Source organism: Lagopus muta, chromosome Z (genome assembly GCF_023343835.1).
Source record: "Lagopus muta isolate bLagMut1 chromosome Z, bLagMut1 primary, whole genome shotgun sequence".
Lineage (NCBI taxonomy): Eukaryota > Metazoa > Chordata > Aves > Galliformes > Phasianidae > Lagopus > Lagopus muta.
In genome coordinates, this window is record NC_064472.1 from 14,930,650 (window position 1) to 14,954,592 (window position 23,943).

At 35.0% G+C, this 23,943-nt stretch overlaps 1 protein-coding gene across 1 annotated transcript in view; it reads right to left on the reverse strand.

Moving 5' to 3' along the window:
• Nucleotides 1–2,425: 2,425 nt before the first annotated feature.
• FGF10 (fibroblast growth factor 10) overlaps nucleotides 2,426–23,943 on the reverse strand; it is a 56,827-nt gene continuing 35,309 nt past the window's right edge. The window contains exons 2-3 of the mRNA XM_048931182.1: nucleotides 7,435–7,538; nucleotides 2,426–3,872 (exon numbers count right to left, since the gene is read on the reverse strand). Coding sequence (XP_048787139.1) covers nucleotides 3,675–3,872; nucleotides 7,435–7,538 — 302 coding nt within the window. The 3' untranslated portion in view covers nucleotides 2,426–3,674. The remainder of the gene's footprint in view (nucleotides 3,873–7,434; nucleotides 7,539–23,943) is intronic.

The window sequence follows — 23,943 nt, forward strand, 5'->3', positions numbered from 1 at the left end:
ATTATTCTATAACAATCATACATGGACTAACTGTAGCAGAACAGTTACACGTTTTTGTGTTAACGTATTCTCACTCCAAGTGAATAGGAAATTAGGAGTATGGATCCTGCCACACAATCTAATTTAAGAGAGTAAAAAATGACGCTTCAAAATAGTGTCTTCCTGCATTATTTTCAAGGTCAAGTCCTTGAAGCAGCTATGACTGACTGTGTGAACGCAGATACTCAGTTTCAGCAGAGGCATGGATTACAAATGTTGACTCACCAACTTGTATTAGTTAAGTTTACTAATCTCTAAAGAACTTTATAACCTGGAATGCCTTGAATGAAATCTTACATAAAGTACAACTATTTTTCCTTCTCCGAAGTTTATTTTAAAAGTGTAAGTACTCCTTCTTCTTCCTAAAATCCACCATTCTTTCATCAAAAGTCCTTGCTTTAAATTCATTATTTTTTCCACTGTATAAACTAGGTGAATTTGAATACTTATGGGAAGAATTTAAAGCATTTGGTTGTTATTAGTGTGGAGATAGCTGACTTACACATGCAAAGAATTAAAGAAACTTTATAAATGTCCTAGTGATTTTTGTTTTGTTTCAGTGCTATATAGCAGCAAACCACATCCTGCAGTACAACGTATCTTTTCCCTTTCTATATGTATTTTGCAGTATCAATTCAGGTTAATAAAACAAAGACAATAGTCTTATTCTCTATTCCCCATATTTTATTACTTTTATTTAAATATAACATGCTATACATTGTTGCTCAGTGATTTTTGTTTTTCTTTTCTTTTTTAAATCTCTCCTCCTCAAGAGTCTGTCTGACAGAGAACAGAGGATATGGTTGAGGAACTGTGAAACTCTAGAAAAAAGGCCTGCAGTTTGTTCCCCTCCCACCACCAGTGGGTATTACAGATGTTAATCATGCAGGAATCATTGTTTCCTTCAAGGACATTTTATTTTGGTTCATTCTAAGAAATTCATGTTAGAAATGTCTCCTGACTCACTTTGGAAAAGTGATATTTTTCCCGATTTTGGCCTCTGAGCAGCATAGTGTTTTGAGTACTATGATAATATTTATGCAAAACCCTCCCCTGATCATATAAACTAGGTAATTCTGTCAAGAGAACCTCATTTGTACCCTAAATGTTCTTTAAGTAGTAATCCAATACTGCATTTGCCCAGGCTAACATTGAATGTTCATTGTGGGTGGTCCACTATGTCTTGTCAGTTCTAATTATCAATTACAAATTTTTAACAGCAGAAATTCACATTTATTATGGTCATTAAATTTTGCTGATCACCTAAAATTACATTTAAAATCTTAAGTTCTTATTTCCATTTTTAGAAAACCTCATTTGTGAAGAAGCAAGCTAAAGAACCATGAAATGTAATGTTAGCTATCAGTTAGAATGTTGTGTCTCGAATTACTTTCTGGTTTTAAAAGAGTTAACTTTATTTAAAGACAGGAAATACAGTCTGACCACTTTGTATTTTCATGGGAAAGCTATTTTTTTTTTTTTAACAGCTAATACTTAAATAACAGATTAAGATTGAAGTGCTGGTTAAACATTGACTTAAATAACTTAGAGAAGATTCCAACAACACCAGCCTTTATAGAGATTAAACATTCTCAAAAAGAAACATTAAGCAAGGCTCTCCTTTGTACCAAAATACAGTTTCCAAACAATAAAAATAAAAATGACTTTTTCACAACAAGAAATATTGAAGATAAAACTGCATCATCAATATAATCTCATAGTTATCACTTAAAAGTATTTAGAACAAAATAATATTATACTACTTCTGTTTGTTACTACAGACACTGCAAAGGCTTAATTATTTATTTAGTGGAATACAATGTGAAGACAGTGGTACAAATTATTTGTTGTACTGTTTTCTATTTATCTGCTCTAACAAAATGAATCTCAATATGGTTACATTGGTGAGCTATCCAGAGCTCTATAAAATTACAGAGTAAAGCAAAACATAAAACAAACCTTATGTACCTTTAATTGAACAGACTTCATATTATGCTTAATTTTGTTATACTGCAGTTGCTCAAGTTAAGCCATGGGAATAGTAACACTTAATGAAAATGTGCTGGATATTATGCATTTGGAGCCTTCAGTGACTAAGGTGGATATGAAAGGCATGCTAAAGCTGGATACCAGCACAGCTTTTTTGTTGGCTCTCATATATAATATACATGTGAGTAATAATCTCTGATAAATGCACGAGCATGATTTTGGATTCCCTGTCCCTCAGTCCTTATTTAGGTATTATTCCCATTCTTTTTCTGTGACTCTTCAAGCTGTTAACAAGGACAAATGTGCTGAATGGCCATATTAATTGAATAGGGAGTGCAGGACTGTGTTTCTATCTCATCTTTCAGAGACTAAATTTAACTCCTACTTGGACGCCTACTTGTGTGACCTGCTGTAGGGAACCTGCTTTGGCAGGGGGTTAGACTCGATGATCTCTGGAGGTCCCTTCCAACCCCTACAATTCTGTGATTCTGTCACTCTTGGAAATTTCATATTGTTTAATTTTAACAATGGAATTATCAGCGATTTTAACAGGACTGTCCACATCTAGGTTCTAGCCCAGTGCTTGCTGCAAAATTTCTTACTGATTGCAATGCATTTGTTCTTAATTCCACACTGAAGTCAAAGTCAGATGAATATACACACAGATACATCGATACCCAAGTACAGAGGTGGCCCCTGCTCTCAGTTTAAAAATAGCAGAAAGTCCCTTTGAAGCAAGTATTTCTTGAAGTTTGTTTTTGAGTGCTAATAAGTAAGAAAACCTCTCAAACATAAAGACACACAATACCATTAATCCAAGCACTGCATGTTTGGTCTTTTGCTTAAGTGCAAGAGAGTTAGAAAAAAAAAACAAAACGGATTATACACACTAAATTCTGCCTTTAAAGCCTTGTCCATTACCTATTCTCACAGTACTTACAAGGTTCTGATATTTTAACTTATCAATCCTGTGTGAAGTACTGAGAAAAAGGGAAAACAACAAAGAAGCAAATGAGGAAAACATTTCAAATTAAAAAAAAAAAAAAAAGATATTTAACATCCTATTAAATAAATAATTTAGAGAGAAATAAAAAGGAGTGAAGTTAGAACATACAAGCAAACCATACTATTCGTTTTGTTAGAACAGTTTGATACTGCTTTGATTATATTTCTTAATCCTATCCATTCTTCCACAAGGCTTCTCCAGAAGCATCTTTATTTGTGCATATGACCCAAGTGCTTCCAGTAAATGCTTGCATGTCTAACTGTTCATAGGCTTGAATGAGCAATTAAGGTCTTTGATATGAGTTAGTATTCCATAAATAACTTTCCCCACGAAGATCATTCATTAGATTGTCTCACATTCCTTAAGTTCTGTTGCAGAGAGAAAAAAAAATGTTCACACTGGCAATGACTTATATCCCCTTTGATTCAGCTTCTATCTTGCTCTTAAGATAGAACACTGAATTAAATAAAAGTATTTCATTTGCCAGTAATTAGTACAAAAACTTCAGAGGATTCCCCTGCTCTTTTCAAACAAGCAGATGTCTGCACTATTTCTTTGCAATTATTCTTCAAGAAGATTACCAATTATTATTGACATAAGAGCCTTTGGTTCAACTGCACTGATAGAATAGTTCCTCCATCTATGACACTACTACCATTGGAAGAAAGTGAGCTGAAGTGTTTTTTCTTCTTGTTTTCTGTCCCCTCTTTGTGGCTCCCCTTCCATTCAGAGCAACAAACATTTGCCTTCCATTGTGCTTCCAATTTAAGGATGCGTATGTATTGTATCCATTTTCTTCTATTCTTTCCTTCAATTTGCAATCACTATTAAACTCCTTCTGTTGAAAGAATAAAACCAATACACCATTTCAGAACAGACGTAACATTTCACTGTGTACATACCATTGACATCAACAGCACTTAGATTGCAAAAAGTGGAAAAAAGATCAGTTTTGCATAATTAAGCAATGAAATGACATAATTCACTTAGAAATGCAACTTCTCTGTAGTGGAATATAACAGTATTAAATCAAATTCTCAGTCATAAAGTATAAGGTAGCAATCTTGGAATTGTTCATCATACCCCAGTTCTAATAAATACATCCCTTAAATATCTTGAATCAGATTATTGATACCATGTGTTAAACAAGCATGCATGGCTTAGACTTATTTCTTATTGAAAGTGAGATCCTTTACACCACACTGGCAATGAAAAAGGACTTTTTTGATGAGTATAAATCACTGTTACACTGCTGTTACAGTGGATGTGAGGCCCATATACTTTGCTGAATTGATGGGCTTAGCCTAAAAAAGATTCATCTACTAGCCTTTACAATTCATATGTAGTCCTATGTCTTATTGAGAAGATAATCAAGTAAACTTGAGAGTAATTCTGGGTAGAATATTAGGAATTAATGTTTTCCATTTTTAAAGGAGATCTACTTGCTGTTTAACTAGAAAGGATAAAAAATACAAGCACAATTTTTTTTTTTCCTAGAATATTAAATGAACTTTTATCTGCTTCTCCATAGAAAAGAGAAAAATGCTTTGTTTTCACAAATGAGCAATTACTACATATAAATAAGTTAGAACACATAATTACTGATGTTCTCTACAGAAATCTTTTGAAAATGGAATATTCACAACATAGTTAAACTGCAACCAAAAACTGGCCTTTTATTTCTTCTACATTTCAGATAACGAGATGCCATTTCACAGCTGAAGTAGAAACACATCAGAATCTCAGAGTATGATATATTAATTATATGTGATATTAGGTTACTTATGAACCAGATGAGAAATATATCTGAATAATGAAACATTTTTTATGGTACAAATACCATAGAAATACCATACAAATACCCCATTCAGGGGTTTTTTAATTATGATGAAAATCCTTAGTTATTGAGCTAAAAATATAGAAAGTATCTGCATTAATAAAAAGGACATTGCTTGACTGACTTACATTGTTTAAAGTGAAATAGGGTAGGTAATAAGAATAATTAAAAATACACATTTTCATTTCTATTAATTTAAATCAAAAAAAGTTAAACTAGCTAGTGTTCAGTGCTTTGATATAGTAGGCATTTTCTGGTCTATCATTAATGTCTTCCTTAGTTGCTGTTCAGACCACAGAGCACACATATTTTCTTAACAGAAGTGAGCACACTCAAATCCAATTGGTCTCTCAAAACGTTTTCCCGTTTTTGCATGAGTAATTATTTAAACAACCATTAATACTGATTGTATTAATACAGACAGATGTTTTACATACAGATTGTTTAACTTTTACTTGCAGTAATAATATGTCACCTCCCATGTCAAGATATTAAGAAAGCAGGTGACTATCAATCACATTTCAAATCCACAATAATTTCTCTGATCTGCCAGAATGTTATTTTGTTAAATAAATCAAATAATTCATCTTCCTTGTCTCCCTTGTTCTAACCAGTCAGTCAGATGCCAACGTATCTGAGAAACAGAGAAAACTGATAAAACAGAGAGACAGAGTCCTGATTTGTTTTCTCAGATGCAGAACCACACTGTAATCCAAACTTTTGTTTCTATTCTTAGACAATACAGAGAGAGGAGATGATGTTGAGAAGTGGCTAAGAATTATTATTGGCAGGGGTCTGAGTGTCAGCCCAGAATTGCTTTGCTCATTTCAAACGAATTTCAGTATATCCCTGCACCAGTGTCTATTGTGCACATGCTTAAGAGTGTTTTTAAAATTTTTATTAGTTCTGCTTTTCATATCCATCTGCAAGCTGCCACACTGTAGTAATATAAGTCTATCTGCAAGTCTTGGGAGGATGGGAAAAATAATAACAGAAGCATTCTTGAAATCTCTGAAGTATTATGGAATACGTTTTGATAAGTCATTATGTTGTGATTTTATTATGTGAATATTGAAAAATTATCTCAGTTGGAATTAAAAAAAAAGGCTCTCCACATTCGTATCCTCCTGTCAGCACTATTTCTAATACACTGTGAATTACTGAATCTTTTGGCAGCAGTTTCCACCTATGGTACATGAAAGCTGCTCCATTTTCTTTTTGTGCGTGTGTATGGTTGGCATGAATTCTCACACCAGCAGTGGCTAACAACTTGAGTAGGAAAACTTATTGCGGGTTTTGGGGTAGATCATCATAGATGACTGTGTTAAACGGAGACATACAAATTTATGATGGTGATTTAAGCTAGCACCTTTTTGTAGGTCCAGAAGCATACTTGTGATTAGTGTAGCACTGGAGCTTAACTGACAAAAGCTAACTTTGTCAGATGCTCAGTGTACCTTTACACCTATCAACGGTCAAGGACTGACCACTGATCATCTAGTTCTTCTGACTAGTGTAATTTTTCAAATTAAAATCTGCATTTATAGGAGCTAAAGAATAATTTCTCTGTTCAGGCCTTTCTATTCTTAACACAGTTCTTCAACGCTAGGGGTCAAAGGTAACTTTGTGAACCAGGATCGACTAGAAACAGTGTGGATGAAGAAAGACAGTTTGCATTGTTTGTATGAACTAAAGCCACATACATAAAAGAGTTGCTTCTTTACACAGTGGACAGATGTTTAGGTCTCCCTGAGCTTAGCTGATGTTCTTGCTAGTCTCAGGCTACCATTACTTTGCAATTTTCAGCAGGGACAGACTTAGCTACATTGTTCTCTTTAAAGCCTGAAAACTGGCTCATTACCTTTGTAGCTGACTTGTACAAAGAAAACAATATGTAACAACACAACAATTTGGTGTCTGTGCCATTGTGTGGATCTGTGAGTATAAACTGGAGTTTGTTAGAATTATAGGTCATACTGCTTCCTGCTAAAAATATTTGGGTAGTAATTTTTTTTTTTTTCTAATGGAAAGACCAGTTAACACAGACTTACATAAATGCAAATTTATGGACAATTTTCAAATGATAGCCAAATTCTTCTCAGTCAAAATCTGTCTCCTTGTACTGTCTACAAATTTGCATATCAATTGGTATAGTCAATCTATAGCTGGCTGCTCTAGAAATTTTCTCAGCATTCATAGTTAGACAATCTGGTTAGACATCAGCTGAAGTTTTACAAGATTTTGGGTACAAGTTATCATTTCAGAATAATACAGTCTAATAAATGTGGTAGTACTACAGAAAAACAAGGAAATCTAATCTTAATGATTACATTTTGTAGATCCTTCTCAATCAGCTATTAGTTAGTAAGAAATGTGACTGAAGCAGTGCGCACAATAAATGCCTGGAACTCGGAGCATATGGATGTGATACTGCCAGAGGATGAAATTTTGATGAAGGGCTTTATTTAGAAGTAATACATGGGCAAGTAGGGTTTTCAGTAGGTAACAGGGGGAGGAATGATGACTACTGCCATCTGTTGAGAAGGTAAAAGAAAGTACTTACGGAGCCGTAGACTTTTCCTTTTTTGTTCATAGCTAAGTAATAGTTGCTTTTGATGGACTTAACTGCCACAACTCCAATTTCTACAGATGTTATCTCCAATATGCCTAAAAATAGAAATTAAAATATTTAATTGCTTCATTAAAGGATTTTCTCACTACAGAAAAACAGCAAAAAACTTCAACAATATTCCACCTCTAGTATTCAGCACCAACTGACCAATAGACTTCAGCAATAGTCTTTTCCAAACCACTGCAAAAACATACACAAATATTGTTTCAATTAACATGTTTCCTTTGCTAACCCCGCATTTTAAATCCCATAAATACTGAAACAGCTCCATTCTTCTTAGCATAGATTTTCCTAAGATTTATCAGAAGAGACATCTGAACCACAGCATTAAATTAAATCTATAGCATATGTCAATAGAATGTTAGATTTATCCCAATCTACAAAACCAGTGGTAAACTATTTATTCCTTGTAGGACATTTAGATAAACTAAATCTCTTTGCTATGCTGAGCTGATAAATTCATTTTTTGGCAAGCGTGTTGACATCTTGGGATATAGTAAGACTAACCCTAATGGCCACATTATCTTCTTTGCCCTTCAGATATCAGAAACATTTTACTCTGTTTGTAATAAATATGATTAAGCCTTGTTTCTTTAAAACAAACTATTTCTGGGATACTGGATGGCTCAAGGGGCCAGTGATGGGAGACAGAGTTTTTCATCTCTGTATTTTCTGTCTGTATTTTATGCATACTGAGTTGGGACCGGTAGAAGATAGTAGCACTTAGATAGTGAGTGACTTCAGAAGTTTGTTTTCAGCTATTATTAAAGCAATTGGATAGCTACATTGTTTTAGCACATATACTTTCACATAGAACAAATACAGGTCCAACCAAATGACTTCTAAATGTTTGGGTTTTTTCTTCAGGTAGCATTGAGGCTCCAGAGTTTCTACTGATGTTGAAGTACTAATACTCAAAATACAAGACCATTTAACTCAGTGCTCACAAAGGGGCTACCACTGAGGAAACTGCAAGAAGTGCAAAAGTAATGAGAAATCTTAGAGGAAAATATCCTATATGGAGCCAACAAACAGTATTGGGTCACCTGAAACAACACTGATGAGTTAGCTCACTTAAAAAAATGAACCTGCAACAATTTCCTCCTAACTATATCCATTGAATTTTATCTGAAAGAACTAGGAAATTCATGTTTTTTCATTTACTTAAAAATTCCTTATGCCAACAACACATCAACAGTATAGCTGGCTATTCAGTGCTTTTATCAGGAAATGCCCTGAAAACTATGCTGCTTACGCACTGTGAAAGCATGTGGACTTTAGTACGCAGCAAAAACTCTTTCACTGTTTTTTTTTTTTTTTTATTAAATGAGAAATCATCATGAAAAATCAGCTCTGCTAAGGATAGAGTTTATACATATATACCAAAATGTCTTCACCTATGCTGTGATAGTGCTGAATATCCACTAACTTTCTTACAGTTATATGAGAATAGATCAGCACAAATCCCCTCTCAAGCTTGAAATTCAGGGGATTTGATCTAACAGTGAAGACACAGTTACACATGACACTGCAATTCTGCTACCTGTGAGGGAGCAGGAAAAACAATTTCCAAACTCAGAGATATCCAATTCAGTAGCAGCAAAAGCCTCTCTGATATCTGGAACTGCCTCAGTACTGCCAAGTGGAAAAAGATATGGTCAGTTAGATAAATGAAAAATCTAAACAGAACTTCCATATGTTATTTCTGAGTAACGTTAGGTTGGAATTAGCACAAGGTCCTTCGATGAAAATAAGATGACTTTAGTGGAATAATCTAGAAAGATCCAGAAAATGTGCAGGTAGAGTCAGTTAAGATCCATATCCTACTTTTAAGGCTGACTTTACACTTGCAAAGGAGCTCTATGAAGAGAAAATGAAGAGAGTTGCACTCTCTAATCTCAAGAAAGGTTGGGAGGTCTCCTTAAGGTCTGGATAGCTAGCTCATGACAAACAGATCTGTGAGCCCATACTGGCCAAAGGCTATTTTGATTTTTCTACTTAATAATGTTATGCATTTTCACAACAATGAAAAAACGAAGTTTCTTTCTTGATTTTCTGCTAGAGAATTAACACAGAGCAGCGGTCCTCAATACTTCTCTCCTGTTGGTTATCCCCTAAAGTAGTTGTGCTCTGAAGTCTCTAAAGCAGTGTTAAATAGAACGCTTTAGGTTATGTGGGTGACAAGCCATTAAAGAGTAAGAAAGTGTGATACAACACTGTCTTCTTTTCATCTAAGTAAAATATTTTTAGGACTTTTCCATGCCAAAAAAAGATTAGAAGAATTTAGATTCTTAGTCAGAAGAATGTTAGTGCAGAAATTAATGTCTGTGTGCCCAAACTGTCTCATCAGTAAAACTAGGCTGGTTCCATCTCTAACAACACTAGTAACAATAAAAAGAGAATCTGATAGCGGAAAAATGTGCCATTGTTATTTGTTATATGTTGAAATGGATTAAACTAAATTACAGTTCGTCACATTATCCTTTAACAATCATACCATATTGGATTAACAGACTACTACACATGTGAAACTTCTGAGAGCGGCTGGAGAAAAACAGTGTTTAAATATGAAACTCGTATTGAATTACTTAATTTTAACAATTTTGCACTTGAATAACAATGATATATTACTCTGCAATACAACACCCAAGATAAAGTAACAGAAGTATTCACAGAATATATAAAAATATATTAATATGCTTCTGGTAAAATTTGGTCACAATATCCTATGCTATTACATCTTAAATGAGGCAGCCAAAAGAAAGTCATGAGCAATCCTATGACATTAAAATTATAAAGCACAGTAACTGACTTGTTTCCACCACATTATGCTATTAACTGCAGCTAAATGTAGCTGAATTCTTCAAAACTACTATCAATTTGTTCTCATAACTACTGACCCGGGATATATTCTCACTATATTTTGTGTATTTGGAAGTTAAAAAATGTTATGTGATTTTCTACTCTTGACGTTTTGCCTCTTGGGCAGCAGGGATCTGGCTTGGTATGTATCTACCTTGCTGCTAAGTGCACATCCTGGAGAATTTATGGAATTATGCACTCATTATAAGCATTCAATTATCTATTTTCTAAATTGGAAATTATTCATCAACATTTACAGATTTTCATTGAGGAATTTCTTTCATGAGTTTCATAGAAATCTACTCAAGGCAATGGGAATCCTTTCATAGGTGTCAGTGATGTAGACACAAATTCCAGAGGTCAATATGAGAGCATCAACTCATCTGACACAGATCTCCACACAAAAGTGATAAGGAATTTCCAGAACGTTGAAACAGACTGGATTTAAATCAAGCCTCTTTGATGTAAGGGTGAAAATATGTATTTCATTATTCTTGAGTCATTATTAAATTCAACAGGAATGTGTAAAGAAAAGCAATTGAGACATACAGTATGAAGCATAAAACTGTAGTGTATTGACCATCTAATAAAACTGACTTTTCTGAGAGTGCACAATTTTCTATATTTTCCTCATAGTTTCTGTGATAGTCATGCAGCATGACTAGGCTTCTATAGCACTGAAATAAAAAATATAGATAATTTCCATTGTCTTTCAAGAATAAACACTTTAAAGTTTAATATTCTTCACCTGCTACAGTTTGGAAGTAAGAATTTATACATAGTCATAGACAATATAGCTGAAAGAATGTCGTGGCAAGTGCAATCCTAGGCCTTAAATAGGAAAACTATTGTTGATAGATGAATTGTCCTTAGACACTTCTGTAAAATTAGAGGTGATTTATCTACAGTATTCACATTGGAATGTTTTTCTGGTATCTGACATGATCTTTTGACGTGATCAATTTGAGTCCATTATTTCTCGTTTAAACAGTAAATTGGCAGGAAAAAAGATTTTTTTTTTCCTGACAGAAATCTTTTACACATTCAGAAGTTATCGCATCTACTTTTCGACCTACTATCTTCAGTATTCCAGGCTAGTCCAGTTTTTCCGTGTGTTCCTTAAAGGTTTTAGATTTTCTAGACCTTTAAACATTCTGATTCATGTCCTCACAGCACAGCTGTAGTGCTCTTACTAATGTCTTACCAGTGTTGAAACAGGAAGAAATATTTCACATTTCCTGCAATGGATATATGCGTTTTCATACATTTATGCATATTTCTTTCTTCTTCACAGGAACATGATTCATCTCAATTTGTAATTTACCACTCTTAAATATTTGAAAGGAATGCAAACTTAACATATAATTGTGAATTTGTTTACTCCTAATTAAGTTTCATACTCTGCATATGCTTCAGGTAAGTGGTCTTTTCTTTATTCTATCACTTTTCTAATACATCGTGCTTATTCAGACCTCCAAAATACTTGCAAACTATTCCATATTTAATAGAATCAACAACATTTATGATGGTATTTTCAATTCTTTCATTTAAGTTGTTCATAAATTTTAGGTTCTTCGAAGAGAATCTTGAAGAACCTGATGGCCCTGTTCAGACCAACACTGAAAAAACTGTTAGCTCCTTATACTGGTTTTCTATATAAGACTTTCACCTAGATTTTACTGGCAGATCTTGTTTAAGAGAATAGCCTTAGAAACATTAATTTCAAAAATCATTTGCAAATGTATGACGTCTAACACTTCTCTCTTAAAATGGAGATTTTAGCCCATCACTCATGAAAACTGAGTAGATTTGGTATGAGTATTAATTCATTTAGTTAATCATTTCTTAGGTACTTATAATTTAAAAACTACGTTTCCCATCCTTCTTCTCAGTAGAGGTCTTGTCTTCAGACCTTTTGTTTTTCTCATTATAAAGATAGCTGTTTTATGTTTAGTTCATCTTCAGTCATCTCAGAAGTCATCTTCCTTCTCATTTTCAGAATCAATCTTTAGAAATCTGGTCAAACCACTGAATAGAGAGTAAATTTTTTCAAGTAAAAACCAAGTAAATCACCCAAATTAACTTGAACTTGCTGTTTTTGTATTCTAGCCTATGTCATTTCATATTTGGAATTCATGTTAGTTTTCTGTAAAGACAGAATCAGAAACAGTATTTCAAATACTAATACATTTTTTGTATCTGATTTTGTTCTCAGCATCATCAGATAGTAAATTAATAAAGTAAATAATTTCTATTGAATAATTTCATTTGTAATGAGATTTGATAATGAGCAATAAAAAAAATATTATTTTCAGGGGGAAAAATCTAGTCAGTAGTTACTAATTTCTAGTTTTGTGTTCTTTAGGAGTGTGGAAAGAAAAATAGAATTACAAGTTAAAAAAAGAGGACAGAAAAACATTGTGGATTCCGTTATGGTTTTAAAACAGATAGTACACTACTATTTTACAGCCATTACTCTGTAAACTTTAACAATTGTAACTAATCCCCTTTGACCACATCCACTGTAAAAGCATGGCTTTCAATATCCAAACCATTTCCATCTCAACATAATTAGAAACATTTTAAATATCAAGAGATGTGCCCTGTAGCTATGCATGTGCTGTATTTACAGGTCCCAAGGGCTAGGAATACTCCCAGTGGAACCCAAATATATTTAACTTAAATAAACTGTATTTTTACGGTTTATAAAAGTGATCATTATATAAATGAGAAAGTAAAAGAAAGCTGTCTTGCTGCACACAGAGGGACTGTTTAAAACAAAACAACAACAACAAAAAAAAACCCAACTCTTTCATAATTCTGAACTCTAATTCAAAATTTCTTATGCTTTTATAAAAATGTCAGTGATATGAAGCAAAAAATGTACATAACATCCTACAACATCCTGAAATTATGTCAGGCAATTTCTTCATAGAATCATGGAATGGTTTGGGTTTGAAGGGACCTTTAGGACCATCTAGTTCCAGCCCCCTGCTGTAGGCAGGGACACCTCCCATTAGAGCCCCATCCAGTCTGGCCTGAAATGCTTCCAGGGAGAGAGCATTTGCAACCTCACTGGGCAACCTGTTCCGGTGTCTCAACACTCTCACAGTAAATAATTTCTTACTGATATCTAGTCTAAATCTACCCTCTTTTAGTTTAAAACCATTTTCCTTCATCCTATCACTAACTACCCTTATAAAAAGTTGCTCCCCAGCTTTTCTGTAGGCCCCCTTCAGGTAATGGAAGTCTGCAATAAGGTTTTTCCTTTGTTAGAAAACAGTAAACTTGACATGGTACAAGATACATTATCGATACTCAATCACGTCATGTAATAAGAACCACATGATTCTGGGGCCAAATTGAACCTTGCATTGCAAAGCAGTGGCCATTTTTCTTTGTCCTGTGTAAAGTAAGTTCTTAAAATGCACTATATGTTTGCCATGCTAGTTTTAAAGTAGAGGAAAAGAGATATCTTGCATCCTCCCCTGTTCAGAGTCTTGCCATCTCAGACAAGATGCCACATATATGGAAATCCACAGCCAGTCCCTCCTGTTCATTTTAGTTCTTGTGAATAAATATTGCAGATGAAGAGTGATTTCAGTTGGATGGTATGTGATGATAACTGAGAGTATCTGAAAGTTTTCCATTTCCTAAATGATGGCAAGAAACTGCTGGGCCTGTGAGGGCAGCTGCTGCTCTTGGCAGGTAACTGGGTAACTAGAGAGAAAGAGACTTGGCAACACACTTCTAACCTGAGTTGTGAGATGTTTGGCTTGGTCTACATCCATGGATAGTCTCTGGGAGGGCTCTTTTGACTGATGGTGGCTTGGATCACGCAAAGCAGGTGATAAAGCATCATGTTGAAGATTTCACTGTTCAAAAACCTGTTCTTAACAGGTGATTTGAAAACAAATTTTTTAAAGAAGTGAGAAGATTGATTGGATGAGGTCATACAGGAAAAGAGTGAAATGCTAAGGAATGAGAGGCTGCTGAGTCTGTTTCCTTCCTCTTCCACCATTTACATCTGTGGAGGGCATGTTGAAAACATGTCCAAATCAGAACACATTCCTATTTCTTATTTGTTTTGCTAAATAATTGTTGACTTCAGAAAGAAGAAGATTATGGAGCAGAAAATAAACCTACGAAAAATAAAATGGCATATACAAGGGCTGCCTTTGGAAGCACTTTCAATCAAGCAAAGTAGTTCCACTAAAATGTAATGTTCTGGATTTTGTGGCTGCATGTGAAGTATAGCTTCAGGTGTAAATCTGCAACACAAAAGTTACAGACAGAAATCTGAAATAAGCAACAACTTGAACTATAACCTAAGCTTCAACGTAAAACCAAAATTTTATTTGAAGTTAAAATCAGTTTGGTGCTTTTTATTATTATTTAATATTTGTTGAGACCTCAACCCTTCCTTCTCTAAATCAGATGTTCAAACATTGAAATACCACAAAGAAAGTTTCTGATATGTCATAGTTAGATCAAATGTAACCAAAATGTGAATGTCCCATGAGGTTTTTGACATCTGATGCATGTTGATAAGCCTGAGATAAATGTCCAAACTTCTGAAAGACTGTGGGAACAGGACTTCAGAGCCCTCCTGCATGAGAACAGTATTGGCATAAATCACGAAACATCCATTGTGCACAAGGACCATAAAAAAGACTAATTATTAGAGCTCTTTATCAGATCCACAGAGGGATTAAAGGAAAATAATCTTCTCCTCCTTTCCTATCTACTCCTTTTATGAGTTTGATTCCAGAACAGAACAAGGACCACTCAACCAAAGCTGCTCTGTACACTTAAGTAAAGGGAAAGATGGAAACACTATCGTACATACGAAGAGAAAATCTTGATACAATAGTAAGATCTGTTAGCCAGCAAAAGAGGAGCTTAAATTTAGCTACTTCATGTAGCTGAATGTCAGGAAGCAATCCTGACATGCATGTGAAATACATTCTGACATGTAATTAAAAATGAATTCTATCCACTAGTCAGTGAAGAAATAGGCAGTTCTGAATACCAGCGCTTTCTCTGCTAGATGTCAAAAGTCAGATGTGAAACTTCACCAAAGTGAATGCAAGAGAACACATCTATGCTTTCATTTGAGCTCAGATTAGTTTTTAGGGACACCTTGTCCCTCACTTTCATCACTTATGTGCAATCATGTCATCTTTTCTCCACAGTACTGCTGGAGTTATTTAAAGAGAGAGAAGATGACAAAGGCTCTTTCTTCCTTCTTTAAATTTAATTTATGCTATGGAGATGGAGTGGCTATAAAGCCAAACATATGTATCTATACCAATCATAGTTTAGATTTCTTGAGCTACATGCTTTGAGCCAAGACAAGAATAGGTACTGCTAGCTCTATGAATGTTGATGGAAAATGTAAGAATCTGAAGACTTCAGGCTGCCAAATGTCAGAGTTAATTGTCTGAACTGTTTCTGGGATAGAGGAGTTACAACTGATAACTCAAACTGACCAAGTTATTGTAGTAATTCACAGACCAAGAGAAAAAAAAAAAAAGAGGAAAACAGAACACCCCAAACTGATATATATGGTTAGATGCATTGTTGTGCTTACCTGGTTTGTTAGCTCTGTTGACAGAGGCAAGTTAAGGATTTCCAGCCCTCCCTTCCCCCTAATATTTTTCTCTGCCTCTGCGCTGAAGTTCACCAACCCTCCAAATATAACTGTGGAGAAGCACTGTAAACAAAATCATTGGAATGGTCTGGCTTGGAAATAAGCTTTCAATATGAAACAAACCAACGATAAGGAATAAACAATCCAAGTTCTTGCAGTCATTCCTGTTTTCTAGACCTCCTATTGCTTGCTTTCTGGTCTCTTTCCAACAGCTAATTTTTTTTAAAGTGAGGTGCCCAAGACTGACCAGTATTCTGACTAAGGTCTGATGGGTACTGAATAGAGCAGAAAGATTACTTCATGTCTTTATAAGGAAACTTGGATACCAATCCAAATCCTAATCGAAACTTGGCAGACTGTTTATGTTTCCATTTAGTAGACAGGACCAGGCATTCAGGAGTTCTTCCAAGACTTAAATTTTTATGTCTCCATCAAAATACATAAGATGGTGCAAATCTTCTAAGATACCAATACTGCTCAATACATTTCCTCAAAGGTGTATGGAGCTGCTCATTTGTAACCTATGCAGGATCCCATTTTATCTTTCACATTCATGAATATTATATTCACCTCCTGCATTTTACCATTTGTACTAATTTCAATTTCAATAAGAGAGCGAATTGGAAGAAACTTTCCATTTATTGCCCAGCCTAACACACAAGGAAAGGATAAGATACAGCCAATGTCATGGTGAATGAAACATTCAAAATGAATGGTGATTGACTAGAGAAATAATTATCCTTCAGTTACAGTCTCAAGAAAGGCAGGTCTTTACTTCTCAGGCAGTCAGCTAATGCTCAGCTATAAGCTCTTAGCAAACACACTATATTAAAACTTTGGGCACAAATTATATATAATGAGGCACTTAGGCACTAGCAGATAAGAGCAGATGGAAATGAGCCTGGGTGCTAATTAAGTCAGATAAATAAAAGGTATTCCAATGAGATGTTGTATCTGTGCTGTATGATGTATGAAACAGTGTGCTGCAGGTGGCCTCTGATGCTCCTCTCTCAACAGTCTTTATCCAAGAGACAGGTCTGTTGCCTCCTACTGAGACTGTTTTAGCTATTCTAGTCAAGAGGGCTGAGCAGCGCACGATGAACATGAAAGAACAACGAGAGAACATTTCTCTCATTATTTTTAATTATTATTTTTAATAGAATTATTTAGGAATCTTATAATAAAGAATTATTTTTAATTTGTTGTGATAGATCTCAACTCAACTCCTTGTTATACAGTACAGTGAGATTGGAAAATATCTCTCAATTGCTATTCTCAAATACTTATCTTCTTGTGTAAGGTGGGAGACAAAGAGAAACTTACTGCATAACCGTAGCACCAAAGCTGGGAATTTACACTGCACTGCCAGAAGGTAGGATCCTCTTCTAAAGCTGTATGAACAAAATGACCTAAATTTCGGGTAAAATGGAAAATCATGAAGTTCTAAAGGCTCCTTTTCATGGGACTTATGGCTCGGTACAGATTCTAGCGCTATCATGCTACTACTGTATTTCTACATAAAAATCTTGCCAAATGCATTAATTCGCCACATCAATTAGTTGTTGGTTCTAATGCTTTATGTGTGTTTTTGTTTCTCACAGGAAAAAAGGTACTTCATATATGGGATCTGTTTGTTTATAATGTAAGACAACCCCTGGACAGCGATAGTGATCACTATTTTTCACGTAATTATCTTAGGTGGCAGTTACTCGTAAATATTTTCAGTAGTGTTCATCTACAATGTCATAAATTATCCCAATATAGCTTGGTCACAACAGTAACATTTTTTTAAAAAGAAACATCATAATGATTGAGGGAACAGAATGAAGATTTTGGAAGAATAGATTGGGGCAGCTGTATGGAAAGGGTTATTAGAATCAGTTATCAGTAAATGACTGCAAACAACATTTCATATTAGTCCTTTACAGCTTTTTTCTTCTCCAAATTATTTTATTGATTGCTCTGGATGTGACAAAATGAAAGATAGGTCTTTGCTCCTAATACTCGTTTTCATATAATTTGGGTCTATAATTTAACATTGTCAAAGACTATGAGAAGCTCATAACTCTGGAGAATCTGTTGCCAATGAACTACTGTCTTCAGTTTTTCAGACGAGATATTTACTGAAAAAAATAATATCAGCATGGATAATCTTGGGGTAAATAAAGAGACTGTGAATGGACTGAGAAATTCATTGCAAGTTGTTAATGCAGAAGAAGATGTTAAGGCCAATATTATATTAGCTTAAAAGAACTACTTACATAGATGACCTTGGATCATGATTTCGTTGCTTTGCCTACTTATTTTTTGTTTTCTTTGACACAAATAATTCTTAATTCATCCTAAATTATATACAATGAAAAAGGTACCATTCAGTAACTGCAAGTATTATTCTTGTTACCAGCATCTTATTTTTAATGTTAGATTTTATACTTTGTCTTACATATCCATATAATTTCATTTAACCATCAATGGTATGCTGAAACACTAAAACAAGTAATAAGGTCTGTACTCTTGCACACAGATATAAACTCTTGCTTGCTAGTACAAGCACCTGATATACGTCTTTCACAGTGTTTTCATCTTTAATACTTGACTGTCTTCTAACCTAGCTGGACCTGGTATCTTCAGTCTTCTAGTACAAACAATTTTTTTAAACTCCTGATGAGCAGTGATAAGTGCTGTCTTCTTAAACATTCATTCAACACCTCATCAAAAAGCAGAATGACAAAATCGTCAGTCTTATACAGAAACTTAAAAGGCTGATCTGCAGGGCACAATCACTTCGCACTCTTCTGCTTTCATTATCTTCAAGTCTCTTTCTATTTTGTTTCCCATCTTGCCCACTGACATCTTCAGATAACAGCTAACAAGCATGTTTTGCACACAGGATTATCTGATCTAATTGCACGTGTGGCCTGGGTCGCTGGAATCTTCTTGTTTCTCTCTTTTATTGAAACACACCAGAATCCTGTGCAATTGTGAGTATACAAAGCTATGCTTGGTACAGTTAGTGGACAATGGGATACATAATGTCTGGTACATTCTTTCCACATTTTCTATTCAGCCTACAATGTTTAAATTGAGTCTTCTGCTCATTGGGTTTTAACAGCACAAAATCCCATTCAACTCACTGGCATCTATCTAACCCTCAGCTGACAGTAAGTGGGATTTTTCCTGCAATTTCAGCAGAATCCTTGCTAGGGAATATGTGAAGTTAAGGCAAGCAAACTGCTGGCGCTCTCCTCTATGCACTCGTATGCCAGATTCAGATGTAACTTTAGTTACGCTACTGCCTAACACTGCTAAGAGCGCCTGGACCCTCGATCATTTAATTAAAATTGTCTGACAGTCATACTTACACCTTCTAGAATTGACTGGCGTATCTGTGAGAGTTCCTGGGACATATTTACTCTGACTATTACCTCTAAAGACTTTAGGCAAACCTTCTGATATATTAGTAAGTTTGTTCAGTTCTGAGTGTCTGACATGTTGTGAAGACTGTGTCGCATCCCACCAGTGTGCTGCTTATGCTGCCAAGGTTGTGTACACCTCCTCTTGCAGGGCCCAGCATGAGAATGCATAAAGTCAAAGGAACCAAACCAGAGCAAAATTTTCTATGCACACCCTTATTAATGGGGCAACTATATTCCCTAGAAGGCATCATCTCTTTTATGTACATGCTGTAGAGCTGATCTATAGGTAGCAATAAAAAAAGAAGTAGTGGGTTAAAAGTAGAGAACATAAGAAATCACTTTTTTCAGAAAAGTCACACTTAAAGTTTTTTGCATTGTTTGTCCTCAACTGGGAGCAAATGCATAGATATTACAGGATTTCAGCTGACAAGGCAGTAAAATACCAGATAAAATTAAACATAGATGGGTTTTGTAAAGTGCACATAGGGAAGAGTGATGTTGATTTCATAAAAATGAAACGTTATAGCTTATGGCTCAACTACCACTCCTCAGTCATATAACAGATAGTAGAAACAAAAATTTAGGAAAGTACAGAAAAGGAATAAGGAATTTTTAGGAAATAGAAAATATGAAGTGTTTTAATCTGTCTGTGCTTCCATTTTGAACATGCAGGCTGCCTAGTCTCTCATCTCATAAAAGAGAGAATAATAGTAGCGAATCTACACAAAAGAGGGACATGCATGGTCAGAAATAAGAATAAGCCTGAGAAATGACTGAAATTTAGGCTTTTAAGGGTGTAGCAGTAATTAGTTGAGCAATGGAATTGTGGGCAACTTTGAGAAGGTGAAGAAAGGAAAACTATGATGTCTCTCAAATGAAATTATTGGCTAGATGCTGAAAACAAAATAATTTATTTTTTCACATTCTGCTTGTTAGATAAAAGCAGACATTGGTGGGATGTCAATATACATGGAGAGCAATCCAAACAATTAACTAAAGAAATATAGTTCTAGGACATGAATACCAACATTAGTGTCTGAACTGAATACTAATAGATACTGGAAAAGCATAATAGGCAGTTGTCATTGTATGTGCTCTTCTTTTTGGGCTTCTGCCACTGCTACGCCAAAAGCAGGAAATCAGACTGACCTTTAGTCTGAAACGGTGAGTTTGCCTTTTAGTTTATACATATACATCCTCTCATATAGGGAAATGGAAAGAAGTGGAGAAGCAGCCAACACAAATTTGTCAAGAGCAAATTCTGTCAAATAAATTTCATTTTATGACAGTGTAACTGCTCATATCTTGAAAAGAGCTAATTAGTTAGGCTTTTGACCCTATCACATTACATTATCTCAAATGCACTAAGTACACATAAAACTGTATTTTAAGTGCGATGAAAATCAAGCTAGAAAAGTTTATTAAAAGAATAACTGTCAATGATTCACTGCCAGGATGGAATGAGATATTGAGGAAATACAAATGCAGGGTGGAAAAAAAAAGATTTTGCAGAAAAATCTCTGTGTGGCTATTTGTCCACAGTCTGGACTTGAGTGAACAGCATGAAAAACAAGCATCTCCCTAAAACATCTGAGCATGGGTAGAGGGAGTAAAACAAAAGAAAATCTTTCTATTGCATGCAGCACTTGGAATGTATAAATTGGGCTCTGTGCTCATTTCAAGATGTGTCTAAAGATGGACAACTAGCATTGTGACATGTTGAAAAGGAAAGTGAAATAAATTAATCTTGTTTATCTTAAGAAGAAGAGATTCGAAAGAGTAAGCATATGAGTAACTTCCAAGTACCTAAAAGAGGAGAGGAATACTCCATCGAAGAGGAGAAGAAACAGTGGGCTCAACAAGACAGAAAACTAAGAGTTGGTATTAAGGAAAAATTTTAATAAGGGTGGTGAAATTTCTCTATATTCTTTGCAGATGCTTTGGAGTGTGTGATGTCTTCCAGAACAGATGTTTTTACCTACAAGTAGTCAATGAAATGTTGCACTTGTTACACAGCGTTCTGTATAGTATTTGCTTAGCATGTCCAGCACTTTCAGAAATGCACAGAATTATAACGTTCATGGTGCACATGTGACCTCCTGAAATATTCAACACTTTTGGCTACTGAGAAGCCAGTCAGAACTGGTAAATCTTATTGAACTTGGGGTTCAGAATCCAAAAGCTTGACTCCCAGCTACAAGAGTTAGATATCTATGGGACTTCTTTCAAAAATTAGGTTTACAGACAGTAAGTGTTCTAATAACTAAGGCACAAATTTCACAGAAACACTTCTGTAAATATTATTTTCAATGTCCTTTTTCCCCTGCCTACCTCCGATAAATTATTCTCATTTTATTCACCATTTCTAGGGCCTCTTTTTCTCCTTAAATCCACACTGTAATCCTCTCCTCTCTCCTTATGGAAGTCACAAAAACAACAACAACAAAAAATTTTTTATAAATCAGCTTCATACAAAAAGAGTAAGCTGAAATATTCGACTGAGAATCACAGTAGCTGCCTTTAAACTGTCAGTCTATTTATTTACTTTATTTATTATGCTGCTTGAAATCTGCATGCGCCAAGACCACGCTCTGGGAGATCCTTGCTGTGTATAAAATAACACAACAATCAAAAGTTACAAGGCACCACTAAATCTATTGTCATCCAACTGCACAATTCTAACTCACTCTAACTCACTTCCGTGCTGCTACAAAGAAATTGGGCTGCCTAATCCCACTCTGTGCCTCCAATGACATTGTCAGCTGCCTACAAAAAAGTGCAAGCCCCCAGGGAAAGCAGACAATAACAAAACTAGAAGAAAATTATTTTTTGTATCGAGATATAAACTATATTGCTATTTTGATATATTGATATGATTTGCAATTACTCTACAAATATTCGCTTCTTTATGACAGCAGAGAAACATCACTGTGATACTGACACTATTTGCAAGTGATCTGTAATTTCCATATTACGTATGTTTCGTATATACACTGAGCTGTAGCTGGTGTCCCATAAAATTTTGAATAAATCAGAGACTAAATATTCCAGTTTAGCAAAACAACTTCTTAGTTCTCTATTATCTGGTGCAAGTTCTGTCAAGTTTTTGAAAGAATCTCAAAGATATTGATGCTGCTGCTGCAGATATCAGCTGGCAAAACCCGGTACTCACTGCTGTCATCAGTCACCCAGGCCCTGTTTTTGACCACCCCCACGGTAATGAAATTTTTACTAATGACCAATCTGAACTTCACCTGGTACAGCTTTGTGCTCTTCCCATTCTCCCATCATAGACCTTTCTTCTTCAAGAAATCTGGATTAATACTTACAAATAGGTGGACTAAAACAAATGACTAATGGATTTATTATACTCAGCGATGTCTTCTTACTCAGGCCTCATAAAATAGTCCTGATCTGTGTGCATTAAAAAAGACTATTTCTATTTACTTTTGATAGACATAGTGCTGAATGACATGTTCCCATTGTGTACATAATAGTGTAAATAATACAATATTCCTGAAAACCTGTGACCCTTATTCCAGTATCATTAGGTACCAGAGAGCCGGTTTAGAAGCCAGTAACTTACGTTCAATCAGGAGATTGTTTTGCAGAATAACAGCAGATTGAAATAGAACTTGAATATCTGAGTTCCATTTCAGAATTTCATCCACTGAAGCCACAATGTTTACACAGAGTAAACTGCTCTAATTATCTTAACTGTTTTACGTATCAGGTGATTCCACTGTTGTGTGTCATAGAAAAGATTTCTAGATGTCTTTTTGATTCATATTACAATTTAAGTTGGGAAAATCTCTTGATCTCCCTGCTCAGAACAGGGCCATGTTCCAACATTCGTTAAGTTGCTCTATTTCTCCTCTGGTATTTTTATGATCTCTCATGTGTGGAAAAGAGCTATGCAAGCTTCTATCACTGAGGATCCTTAGTTTCCATCAAAAATCTCTTCCAAAATTGGGTCTGCCATATGCAAAGTGAAACCTCAGTGGATGTCAGTGGGGTAGAACTGGCATTAGATTCAAACCTGGACCTAATTCCACTGTAAATTAATTAAAAACCTTAAGCTTTGAGAAGATCACTGACTTTTGACAAGAAAGTGGCTAATGGGACACTGTAAAACACATGCAAGAAGACAGTGGCAGCTGATTCTGATTTCTCTTCCAACATGTGGATTATGTTACATTCACCCAAATACTAAGCTTTCATCTCAAAGAGTTGTGAAGGTGAATGCTTCTGAGGGTCTCATTCTCTAATTATGCCTGACTTAGAATTCACTTGACTTTGACTAACACACATAGGAAGTCAGGTTCTGTTAGCTGCTCCACCTTTCACCTTACCACACATCTGGGAAGTATTCAGATCAAGATCATAACCTTACATTCTGGCATTAGCTACCTAAAAAAAAAACATTAAAATATCACCAACAATTTGCCTTTGAATGGGAAAATTAGAAGCATACTTAAGATGTAAACAATGTAGTGGCACTAATATTGC